The sequence below is a fragment of the Polypterus senegalus genome, chromosome 3 (genome assembly GCF_016835505.1).
Source record: "Polypterus senegalus isolate Bchr_013 chromosome 3, ASM1683550v1, whole genome shotgun sequence".
Classification (NCBI taxonomy): Eukaryota; Metazoa; Chordata; class Cladistia; order Polypteriformes; family Polypteridae; genus Polypterus; species Polypterus senegalus.
In genome coordinates this window covers 32,767,843-32,780,182 of record NC_053156.1, presented here as the reverse complement: position 1 = coordinate 32,780,182, position 12,340 = coordinate 32,767,843, and the positions used below count along the sequence as shown (strand labels likewise).

General features: G+C 38.4%; 1 protein-coding gene across 1 annotated transcript in view; it reads left to right on the top strand.

The window, feature by feature from the left end:
* Positions 1-11,871, top strand: part of LOC120526759 (cornifelin homolog) — a 35,538-nt gene extending 23,667 nt beyond the window's left edge. The window contains exons 3-4 of the mRNA XM_039749909.1: positions 7,166-7,347; positions 11,184-11,871. Coding sequence (XP_039605843.1) covers positions 7,166-7,347; positions 11,184-11,357 — 356 coding nt within the window. The 3' untranslated portion in view covers positions 11,358-11,871. The remainder of the gene's footprint in view (positions 1-7,165; positions 7,348-11,183) is intronic.
* Positions 11,872-12,340: the final 469 nt, after the last annotated feature.

Sequence of the window (12,340 nt, the reverse complement as noted above, 5' to 3'; positions counted from 1 at the left end):
TCAAAGGCCGGCACAGCTATGCTGCTCGACTTTCGCTGGGCAGGAGACCCCATTTTTTGAAGACTCGTTCACGTGAGCAAAAGTCTCAGCGCTCTTTGGAGGTCATTCACATATATATATATATATATATATATACTGTATATAGCAAAATACCCGCGCCTCGCAGCAGAGAAGTAGTGTGTTAAAGAAGTAATGAAAAAGAAAAGGAAACATTTTAATAATAACGTAACATGATTGACATTGTCATGAGTGTTGCTATCATATATATTCCTGCCTGAATAAGTCACCCTCGCTTCGCTCTTACTTTTTTACCGTTCATTTAATCATGGCTAGTGGCGGAAAAATTATAAAATGGAAGGAGGATTACACTGAGTATGGCTTTACCAAAACAATTATTGATGGCGAATCGATTATTCATAAAGCTTGAATTAGAGATCTGTTTTTTTGTGTTAACCTCATATTTTTTCATACTTCTTCTCAAACCAAGAGGGTGCGAGGGTAAAATGAATCGAGAAGAAAAGGAAACATTTTGAAAATAACGTAACACGATTGTCAATGTAACCTCTTGTAAGTAGTGCCTGGAGGATTTAGTGTGGAAAAACTCTAGAGACAGCGTGTGTATTAACTTGTGGATTTTTCTGTGAGTATTTGGTGGCAGTGTGACAAAGTTGCTTCGGAAGACGGCGTTAGCAGCGGAGCTCAGCTCAGAGCAAAATGAGGTGAATGGGAGGGGAGAGAATGACGTCACTCCTCCACCCGCCTTAACTGTCAATCCCCCCACAAACAAAGTTTCTCGGAATTTGCATAAGCACTGCCTTTAACTAGCAATTTAAACTTAGTTAGAAAGTGATGAAAACTGTCGTTTATACCCTGCGTCCTCTCATTAAACTTGTATCCCGCATTATCCGTGGGCATGACAAACGCCAGCGGCAGCTTGTCTATGAACTTAATTTAAACTTTAGTTTTACACCGTGCTTTGTTTCTGAAGTAGCTGCAGGCATGAATATGCTTGTACAGTATGTGTCACTCGCTCGCTTCTTATTGTTTCGCTGCCTTCTCAATTGTATAATGCACGTTTCTTCAGCGCTTTTTTGAGCTCTTCCTGGTTTTCTACGTAATGCGTTAACAGTCAGTTCACGTGATTACGTGGGAGGCGTGATGATGTCACACAAAACTCCGCCCCCCACGGGCATCGAGCTCAACTCCATTACATTATATGGAGAAAAATAGCTTCCATTTATGACCATTACGCGTAGAATTTCTAAATGAAATCTGCCCAACTTTTGTAAGTAAGCTGTAAGGAATGAGCCTGCCAAATTTCAGCCTTCTACCTACACGGGAAGTTGGAGAATTAGTGATGAGTCAGTCAATCAGTCAGTCAGTCAGTGAGGGCTTTGCCTTTTATTAGTATAGATTCCCTTCTTTGGCTGACTGCCTGCCCACATAAGGTGCTCCGCTGTTTTTTTGTGAAGCAGCCTTTACACAGCTTCTCCACTGTTTTATAAACAAACGCCATATAAGGCCAATGTTTTTCATTGCTTCGCCAACAAAGCAGAGTTTTTATTTAATCCACGGGTTCTCCGATGTTTTATTGTTGGGAGCTCTTCCTTCTTTTCTACGTACTGCGTTCATAGTCAGTTCAAGTGATTACGTGGGAGGCGTGATGATGTCACACGCAGCCCCGCCCCCCACGGCCATCAGGCTAACGTCCATTACAGTATATGGAGAAAAATAGGTTCCAGTTATGACCATTAGGCGTAGAATTTCGAAATGAAACCTGCCCAACTTTTGTAAGTAAGCTGTAAGGAATGTGCCTGCCAAATTTCAGCCTTCTACCTACACGGGAAGTTGGAGAATTAGTGAGTGAGTGAGTGAGTAAATGAGTGAGTGAGGGCTTTGCCTTTTATTAGTATAAATATATATATATATTGTGGAGGAGGACCAGAGGAGGGCTTGTGCCTCCTCCAGACCGCGAGGGGGCATCCGTCCTGGTTAGGTTGGGGGCCTCGGGTACAGGGCTTGGAAGCCCAGCCCTGTAGGGACCCGTGGCCACTGCCAGGCGGCGCCCCAGTGCTTGATTATCCCAGGAGCCCGGCACTTCCGCCACACGGGGGTGTGTCCGCAGGAGATTGCGGGGAAGCAGCTGGAGCCCATCCGGGTTCCTATAAAAGGGGCCACCTCCCTCCAGTCAGCAGTGGATGTCGGGCGGTAGTAGACAGAGCTTGAGCGAGGACTGGAGGCGGCCAGGAGAAAGACACAAAGGACTGTGAGCCTGGACTTTGGGGAATCGGTTCTGGAAGCACTGGGGTTTTATGAGCACGTGACTTTTGTAAATAGTTGTACAATAAACGGTGTGTTGGGTGAAAATATGATGTCCGTCTGTCTGTGTCCGGGTCAAAGTTCACAATATATATACACACACATATAAACATATATATATATATACATATACATCCACATATATACATATATATATGCATACATATGTATATATGAGTGTGTATATATATATATATATATATATATATATATATATATATATATATACACACACACAGACATATATATATATATATATGTATATATAACTATATATGCATATACATATCTACATATATATATATATATTAGGGGTGGAACTCGATTAAAAAAAATAATCTAATTAATTAGAGGCTTTGTAATTAATTAATCTTGATTAATTGCATGCAATCACACAAGTAAATTTGCCCGAAAGCGCAAAGGTTTTTTTTATTGTAAAAGGGTGTTAGTGGGCGACAGAATCAAATAATGGACATGGACATGAATACTGTAAACTTAAGCACTTTTAATTTCTGAAAAAAGAAATGCATTTAAACTGCATTTCAATTCAAAACAGAAACAAAAATATCATCCCTGGCTAAAATTGGGCAGACTTAAAAATAAAGTGGTATTTTAAGTACTTTAAGTACATGTTCAGAATGGTATTGTCTTTAAATAATAAGACAAATTTCAACATAAAGTGCAGTTTTTCTTCTTAAAAAAATAAGTTAGAAACATAAAAGGTAATTTGACCATGTTTACCTTTAAACTCTAAGTAACCTTAGCCAAAATTATTTTGTACATTAGGGTAAAACAGTGTGATCATTGAACATTCTGTAATTAGATGTAAGTAAAATTACTAACGGTCACGGAAGTCCAATGATCCCCAGTAAGAGCCACAAAGTCCGATTTCTGTAATGCATCTAAATTTGCTTGCTTTTCAGTGTCATAAAGCTGTTAAATTTTACTTGAAATAGTCTCTCGGCACGGTAGTTGGAAAGTTGGATGACCTGATGCTAATTGTAGCACATTTTCTAACCCCCTAGCTTCCACCACTATTAGTGGTCTACTGTCCAAAGCAATCCATTTTGCGAGAGAATTTGTATGTTTGACCGATGTTGACTAATTTTGGTCTTGAAGCCAGTCATTTCATCAGGTTTGGGCTGCCGACACCTTTTGTTGGTACTCGAGCTTGCACTGCTAGTGCTAACAGCATACACAGTTTCTGTGCTCGCTGTAACATGTTTTGCATTTAGATGGTACCGTAAGGTTGAAGTGCTTCGGTGGTCTGCAAACTCCTTTTTGCACAGTTTGCACAAAACCACGCTTTTATCAAGGCTTCCGTCGGGTAGTCTTTTGAAATGAAATTTGCCTCCGATCAGTCCCAGCAACGCGCTTTCTTCAGACTCTTCCATTTTTGTAGCTCTGATGTGTGCATCAATGTAATCGATGTACCAGGAAATCATGCATTGACATAAGTTCCCCTTTGCTTGGAATGCAAAGTGTGATTAAATGTGTTATTTTTTTAATGCGTTATGGAGCATATGCATCGAAGCTTCTCAGCTGTGCTTGTGCTAAGAAAAGGAAACATTTTAAAAATAACGTAACATGATTGTCAATGTAACCTTTTGTAAGGTCTGTCCCTGAGACAATTAATTGTCATCGTGAAACAGAGCTTTACTGGAAATTGGAGGCATTTGAATTGAAATGGGAGATCAGAGAGTATAACGGGGATGCAAGGAATACAAACTCTCTCTCCCCTGAGCAACTGCCAGTAAAAATAGTTGCCTCAATTAGGTTCTTTTGCAGACACGTGACCTGAAGTCTCGTGCCGTTACAAAGTCTCAGTGGCTGTAAGGTTTTCAGTAATATTAGTGGTGTCCCAACCCTCAAAATTAGATTATGCTCAGTAGTGCCTGGAGGATTCAGAGTGTGGAGAAACCCTAGAGACAGCGTGTGTATTAATTTGTGGATTTTTCTGTGAGTATTTGGTGGTAGCATCACAAAGTTGCTTCCAGAAGACCGCGTTAGCTGCAGAGCTCACCTCAGAGCAAAATGAAGTGAATGAAATGAGGTGAATGGGAGGGGAGATGATGACATCAATCCCCCCCACAAACACAGTCTCTCGGAATTTGCATAAGCACAGTCCTTCACCAGCAATTTTAACTTAGTTACAAAGTGATCAAAACTCTCGTTTATACCCTGCGTCCTCTCATTAAACTTGTATCCCACAAATATCGTATTAGTAGTGGGCATGACAAACGCCAGCAGCAGCCTGTCTATGAACTTAATTTAAACTTTAGGTTTACACCGTGCTTTGTTTCCGAAGTAGCTGCACTCGTGAATATGCTTGTATGCATCATTGTGCATGACAAACGCCAGCAGCAGCCTGTCTATAAACTTAATTTAAACTTACGGTTTACACCGTGCTTTGTTTCCGCTGTAGCTGCACTTATGAATATGCTTGTATGCGTCACTCGCTTGCTTCTTATTGTTTCGCTGCCTTCTAAATTGTACAATGCATGTTTTCTTCAGCTCTCTTTGGAGCTCCTCCTTGTTTTCTACTTAATGCCTTCACAGTCAGTTCACGTGATTACGTGGAAGGCGTGATGATGCGACACACAACTCTGTCTCCCACGGCCATCACGCTGCAGTCTATTACAGTATATGGAGAAAAAAGAGGTTCCAGTTATGACCATTACGCGTAGAATTTCGAAATGAAACCTGCCCAACTTTTGTAAGTAAGCTGTAAGGAATGAGCCTGCCAAATTTCAGCCTTCTACCTACATGGGAAGTTAGAGAATTAGTGATGACTGAGTCAGTCAGTCAGTGAGTGAGTGAGTCAGTCAGTGGGGGCTTTGCCTTTTATTAGTATAGATGACAAAATTTATACATGAAGTGTATAATGTGTGAAACCTGAAGTCCAAATATTAAATACACACTTTCACAAAAAGTACAAGTATAACAAAAGAACAGAAAAAGAACCTGCGTTAGAGTGCGACATTGACAACACCTTCGATACAACCGCTTTGGTGGCAAAACAGTAAGAACTGCTGATTGGTAATGAAAAGGTCATGGGTACAACTCCGTTTTGAGAAGTGAGCTACTCTTATTCTTACTATTTTAGAATAAAAACGTACATTTGATTTGAGTCTGTAACAGCCGGTGTAAATTTATGGATCTTGTAAAGGTTAGGTTTTTTTTTTTTTATTCAGTTTTATTCTCCCAGTCACATTGACATCCCCCCATCTGACACTGCTGTTTTCACATAAAGACGTGCTATAACAGAGGTGAACTCGACGACGAGGGTTCTACATCGGAGAAAGAATGCACGTCGCACTTTTGCCGTCGTTGTACTTTGTATACATACACGGGAAGCTGTGCAGTCTACTTGTGACTTTACGCTGTAGGAAGATATGTAAATAAATCAAGGTAAATAGGTAAATAACATTCGATCTGGCTTTTATATACAAAGTACAGCGAAGGCAGCTTCCACCTGCAGCTATAGATTCTTCAGTACGCTAGCGACTCTCCACACTAGTGTTTAGATCTAGACGGTGTATGTGCTCAAAAAAGAAGTCTGACTGCATTCTCATACCATTGCTTGTGAACTGAACTGTCAGAATGCACTTTTCATAGCATTACACATATATTTTTTGAGCGTGCCTGTGTCGATCAAACATAGGAAGCTCTGCAGTCAACTTGTGACTTTACGGTGTAGGAAGTAAGTAAATAAATCAAGGTAAATAGGTAAATAACTTTCGATCTGGCTTTTATATTCAAAATATAACGACGGCAAAAGTGCAACGTGCATTCTTTCTCCAATGTAGAACCCTCGTCATCATCTGAGTTCACCTCTGTTATAGCACGTCTTTATGTGAAAACAGCAGTGTCAGATGGGGGGAGCGTGAATGTGACTGGGAAAATAAAACTGAATAAAAAAAAAAAAAAACAAAGCTAACCTTTATATGTACCATAATTTCACTCTAGCTGTTACAGACTCAAGTCAAATGTATGTTTTTATTCTAAAATAGTAAGAATAAGAGCAGCTCACTTCTCAAATCGGCGTCGTGCGGGGTCAAACCTGAGAACTTTTAATTACCAATCAGCAGTTTGTACCATTTCACCACCAAAGCGGTCGTATCAAAGGCGATGTCAATGTCGCACCCTAACGCAGGTTCTTTTTCTGCAGTTATATTCTTCAATAGAAGAGCATTTCTTTTGTTATACTTGTACCTTTTATGAAAGTGTGTATGTGATATTTGAACTTCAGGCTTCACACATTATACACTTCATGTCTACATTTTGTCATTTATTACTAAAACACGAAAGACGTTTCTGTTTTAACAATATTGTTTACATAGATTGTTGTAGACACGGAACACACAGGAAATGCATGTGTTCCCAATAACAATATAGTATTTACTCTAAACTCAAAGCAACTGATACGCAAGTAAACAGACTTGAGCTGAGAAAACTTTGTGCCCATTCTGCGGCTGTGGGGGGATGCGATAGCAGGCTGCTTGCTGCCTATCGACACATTTCCAAGACAAAAGACGCTGATGGAGAGGTGCAAAGGGATTTAAGGTGGGCCAGAATTAGGAGTTTTTTCGTAGGCTTTGGTAATTCTAGCGTTAAGTCTTTCATTCCATGTGGGTAGAAAAATTGTGTTTAAACCTGGTTAATATCAAACTATTATGGATAATGTTAATAGCATTACACTTTTAATAAAAACAAATCCATTCTTTCTTTCTTTGAAAGGAGATGTACAGCAAAACAAAACAATTCCTTATTTTTAGTGGTAAAATATCTGTAATATTTAATGGTTATCGCTGTCATTTTGTCACACCTTTGTTCTTTTTTGCAGGTTGCTGTGCTACCTGGTGTTTGCCGTGCTTCATGTGCAAGACAGCCAGTGATTCTGGCCAGTGCCTATGTCTGCCACTGCCCGACCCCGTGATGTGCTGTTTTCTTAAGTTTACACCTGTGATAATTCCTCCTGTCTCTCTTGCCATGCGAGTATCCATTAGGGAAAGATACGGCATTCAGGTATTGTCATACAGTATGTCCCAGGATATCATAAGGGAACACTTTTTAGCACTTTGAGCATGGAAAAAGTACTATATAAATAATATGTATTATAATATTATTGGAGAGTATTAGTTACTAAAGGCCATAGTATTTGTCCTTGAACTATACTGTAATGAGCATGAACAAGTTAAAACCACTAGAAAAAACACGTCAAGTAATCAGAACATTAGAAAACTTTTAACAAGAACAGACCATTCAGCCTAACAATACTCACTTGTCCAATCCACTTTATTCCTCCAAGATAACATCAAGTCAGTTTTTGAACATCCTTAAAGACATGCTGTCTATCACACTACTTGGTAACTTATTCCATGTGTCTGTGGTTCTCTGTGCTGTGTGAAGATAAACATCCTAAAGTTTGTGCAAAATATACCCTTAACAAGTTTTCAATTGTGTCCTTAAGTTCTGGTTGAAACTCATTTTAAAGTAACTATGTCGATTCACTTGGAATAAACTACCGAGTAGACAATAAGACTTTAGGGACTTTCAAAACATGACAATATTTTTTTGGAAGAAATAAGTGGATAGGACTGGCAAGCTTTGTTGGGCTGAAAGGCTTGTTCTCATCTAGATTGGTCTAATGTTCACTGTACTAATTCATGTTATAAATTTGAACACTTCAATCATGTCACCTCTTATTTTATGTTGCTTAAACTGAACAGGCTGAGCTTTTATAATCTTTCCTCATAACTCATCACCTGTAGTCCTGGAATCAGCCTAGTCTCTCTTCTCTGGACTTTTGCTAGCACATTTATGTCTTTTTAGTAGCCTGGAAACCAAAACTGCACACAGTATTCCAGCTGAGGTCTCACCAGTGCATTACAAAGCTTGACCATAATCTCCCTTGGAGCAGTACTCCACACAACATTCTCTTTAAGTTGATAGTGACTAGCCCTCTACGACTCCTAAATACTTTTCATAAAAGTGTACTTTCAATTTTTAGACCTCCCATTGTCTATTTAAACCTAACATTTTTACTTCTTACATCTAATACTTTATATTTACTTACATTAAATTTGATCTGCTCAAGTCTGTATGCTGTCCATCTGTAATGATTCATTGATGAGGTTAATCACACCTTCAGACTTTTAGCCAATTCATTTGTGAAGAAGGCAAAGATCATAGCAAGGAAATCAATATCAATAATTGTCAAAAACCTTTAAATGAGGGCAGAAAAGTTAAAGTCAAAAGGACAAGGAGAAATCTTGAACTGGTACAATAAAACAAAACTAGTTAGAAAATATATGCATGGTTTAACATTTGTGTGTGTTCAGTGACTTTGCTGCATTTTACATTCTTTTAGTTATGTCATCAAAGAGTCAGTCATCATATTTTTGTTTATTAAGTATTTTTTTCACAATGAGTCATCTTCAAAAATAATAGCAATCATAAACTGTAATTACATATGATAGGAGACTGCATTAAATTCCTGTTTTTTAAAGAAGAATTTCCAATGTCATATAGTTAACAACAGATCACAAATAGGCTTGTGGTGGTTCAATGGCCTTCATATGCAGAAGATTCAAATGCAAGAGCTGTAAAAATGCAAAAAAGATAAAAACTGTAATAACCACCCAACAAATATTTAGTGCAGTAAATAAAATCCCTTCTTAGTAATAATGCCATACCACTTAAGTAAACAAACTTAAGGCTAACTCATACTATATTAATAATAAAGTGAAATTAACAAAGGAAGTAAATGTATCTAAATAACTATCAACATAGAAAGGAACTGATTTATTGAAGAATGGGAATATCAAAGGTAACATTTACCTTAAAGATTTTATTTACCATCTCAAAATGCACTGAAGTAAAATCATATCTTCGGGTTTTAAACCCAACTCTTTGTCATACAGTATACCACTAGGCAACTGTTTTATCACAGCAAAAGCTAAGTTCTGCTTTGTCCTTGCTATGTATGGTCCTTTGTGCTCTGCAGAGCCTTGTCATTTTTGTACACTTCATGGCTCTGATCTTCTGACCGTACATAAATTACAGTTGCCATTCTAAGCCCATTTTATCTTTATATCATCTATGATTAATTAGTCCAAACATCTTCAAGCAGCAAGTTGATGACATCTTTTATTTACAATAATGTTGTGAAGATAATGCAACCATTAGGTACTTTATACTGCAGCTGTTAGTTCAGCTCTTGCTTTTGGAGTGACACTTTCATTTTTTTTTTTTTTTACTTTTCCATTTATTTCCAGATAGGTGGCTTTGGTTTTTGTGTTTCTGCATGCTCACCTCCCATGTTTTGAATAACTTGTACAGGGGATGCAATATATAAAATATATGTGTCCTTACTTGAACCAGCAACAGTGAGCAAATCACACCCATCCTGCTTCGCCTTCACTTTCTCCCTGTGTCTTACAGGATTGAATATAAAATTGTATTAATAACCTACAAAGCTTTAAACGGCCTTGCACCGGATTACATCAGTAACTATCTAAATCACTATGCTCCTGTTCGCCTACTAAGGCCCTCTGATTCTGGTAATCTTGTTGTGCCCCACACTAACTTGCACTCTATGTGTGACAGGGCCTTCAGCTCCATAGCACCCAGACTTTGGAATGACATCCCTAAATTAATTAGATCAGCTGACTACATTCATCCTTTTAAAAAACAACTTAAAACTCATCTATTTAGGGAGGCTTTTTACTTAATATTCTGCCCTTTCTTTTAGTTTACCTCTCTGTCCAGGTGCTCAGGATAATTTGTGTGTCTGTTATACCACAAATTAGGTTATTTGTTAGGTTTTTCTTTTAGTATTGAGTTTAGTATTTTACTTGGGTTTATTGTCCTTTATTCTATTTAATGCTTTGTTGTCTGTTTCGTTGTTCTATTCAGGAAAACGTTTGAGTATCCAGTGTTACATATATCCTGCTGTTAAACTGTGTGAAGCGCCTTGAGCATATAGGAAAGACACTATAATCATAAAATGTATTATTATTATTAAATGTGGTTTTTTAACACTCTCAAAGTAAGATGGAAACAGCAAACTAATCCATAGTTGAAGTAAAACAAAATGTTTCTCCATTTTAAGACGATTTTGCAAATTTGCCAATGCCTTTCAATGGGAGACTTTAACATTTCAAAAGCTTTGTACAGTTCGATCTGTTCAAATTTCATGACAAATTTTCTAAAATGGCTTGGCGTACCATCTGGGGTTAGTTCGTGCCTTCAGCCCAATGCTTTTGGGATGGCATTTGATACCTATACAAAATTAGATTAGGCAGGATTGATAGCGGAGTAATGGATGTCTGCTATTTAGTTTAATATCATTTAACTAACTGCATGTGCATGTGCATGTGAACATGCAAAGCCAAACTACAACTGCAATTGTAAAAGTGTATTTACATTCAAGCAACATGACTGCAAATGAAAGCCAGACACCCTGCGAGCTAGGTTTAGAGGTAAAGGGAACATTTGGGTGGATTGGAACCTACAGTCTAATGCCATAGTGACATTCTGTCCACATGGAGCAGCTCCTGTTCAAACTGAGGTATAAAGTGACTAGGTGGCTTATGCTTGTAATTAGCAACTGCAAATTTATTTCAGATTTTCTTTTCAGGTTCTCAATGTGTTGTGTCTCTCTTTTTTCATTATTATTTTACATTAGCAAATGTTAATACAAAATGCCTCTGCTTTTACCACTTACTTCTTTTAAGAAACCAGATGTGCATGTAATAGCCTGTTAACAGTTCTGTTTTTTATTTTATACAAGTTCGTAGTGTGCTGTCTACTCTCTTGGTGACTTTGCATTTCAATGTCTACCATTTCGCCTTTGGCAGGGGACGATCTGTGATGACTGCTTCATGGTCGGCTGCTGCTTCTCCTGCTCCTGGTGCCAAATTGCGAGAGAACTCAAGAAACAAAAGCAGCCTCTGACCATTGTGAGTGCCCAAACCACAACATTCAATGTGGTCCAGACAGCCAGGCCACCCCCCTACAACTCCATATACTAATGTTTCAGTCCTGTGAATTATATGATGCAACATACAGTGGATGCTGTCTCATATGCAATTACTAAACGTGTAAAGTTTGCATTGTTTTTTTTTTTGTTGTTCAGCCATGTTCATTTAGTGTATCCCTGCAGACACCATAAGGAGACTTACTGTAGGTCCGCTCTAATGGGACGAACCTGTGATCACACTTTGGGACAAAAGAAATAAAACATGTGACTGCCATACCTAAACACTCTGGAGCTTCTCAGTTCTAAATTATGGAGATTATTACAAACTCTGGTGGGCTTTAGCAGTGCAGTTCTATTCATAATTTGTTTAGTAAATGATTGATTGCCATCACAAAGGCTTTGAAGTAATGGTTTAATCAGAAGCGTTAATATGCTTAAAATATGTAAGAGAAGATTTGTCCATCATGATCAAAGGGGACATTCAAATTGAAAAGTCACACTATTAGTAAGACAGCATGTGAAGACAATAAGAGGCAGCTTCTACTGACTGAAAAGCCTCAGGGTTCATATTTAACATTGGGAAGAGAACATTCAGCTTAATGTTCATGAAGTGATCACTTGGGTAACCATTCTACGATCCTTCCATATATCCTTTGATCTTTTTTTATCTTATTTTTTTTCTCATGTAGTAGGATGCTGACACCTAATCCAGCAGTGTCAGGTGTAGAAAAGGAACCCACCCAAGGACACATATACCAAATAAAATAAACCTCTGCACACCACTGAAAATGATGACAAACCTGCTTAAGCCCACACAGGTAGGACGCAGACAACTGATACAGCTTTGGATCCTGGTTGCAGTAGCAACATCTGAGCCACAATGCCAGCTCTATCAGGATCTACATGATATAAAATGAAATTTAAGCTGTGAAGATTATTGGGTAACTACTTACCTACAGTTAGGTATATAGGACAAAGTATCTGGTGCAGCCTGCATCCCATGGTAAACTGTGATGAAGGATCGGACTCAAGCTT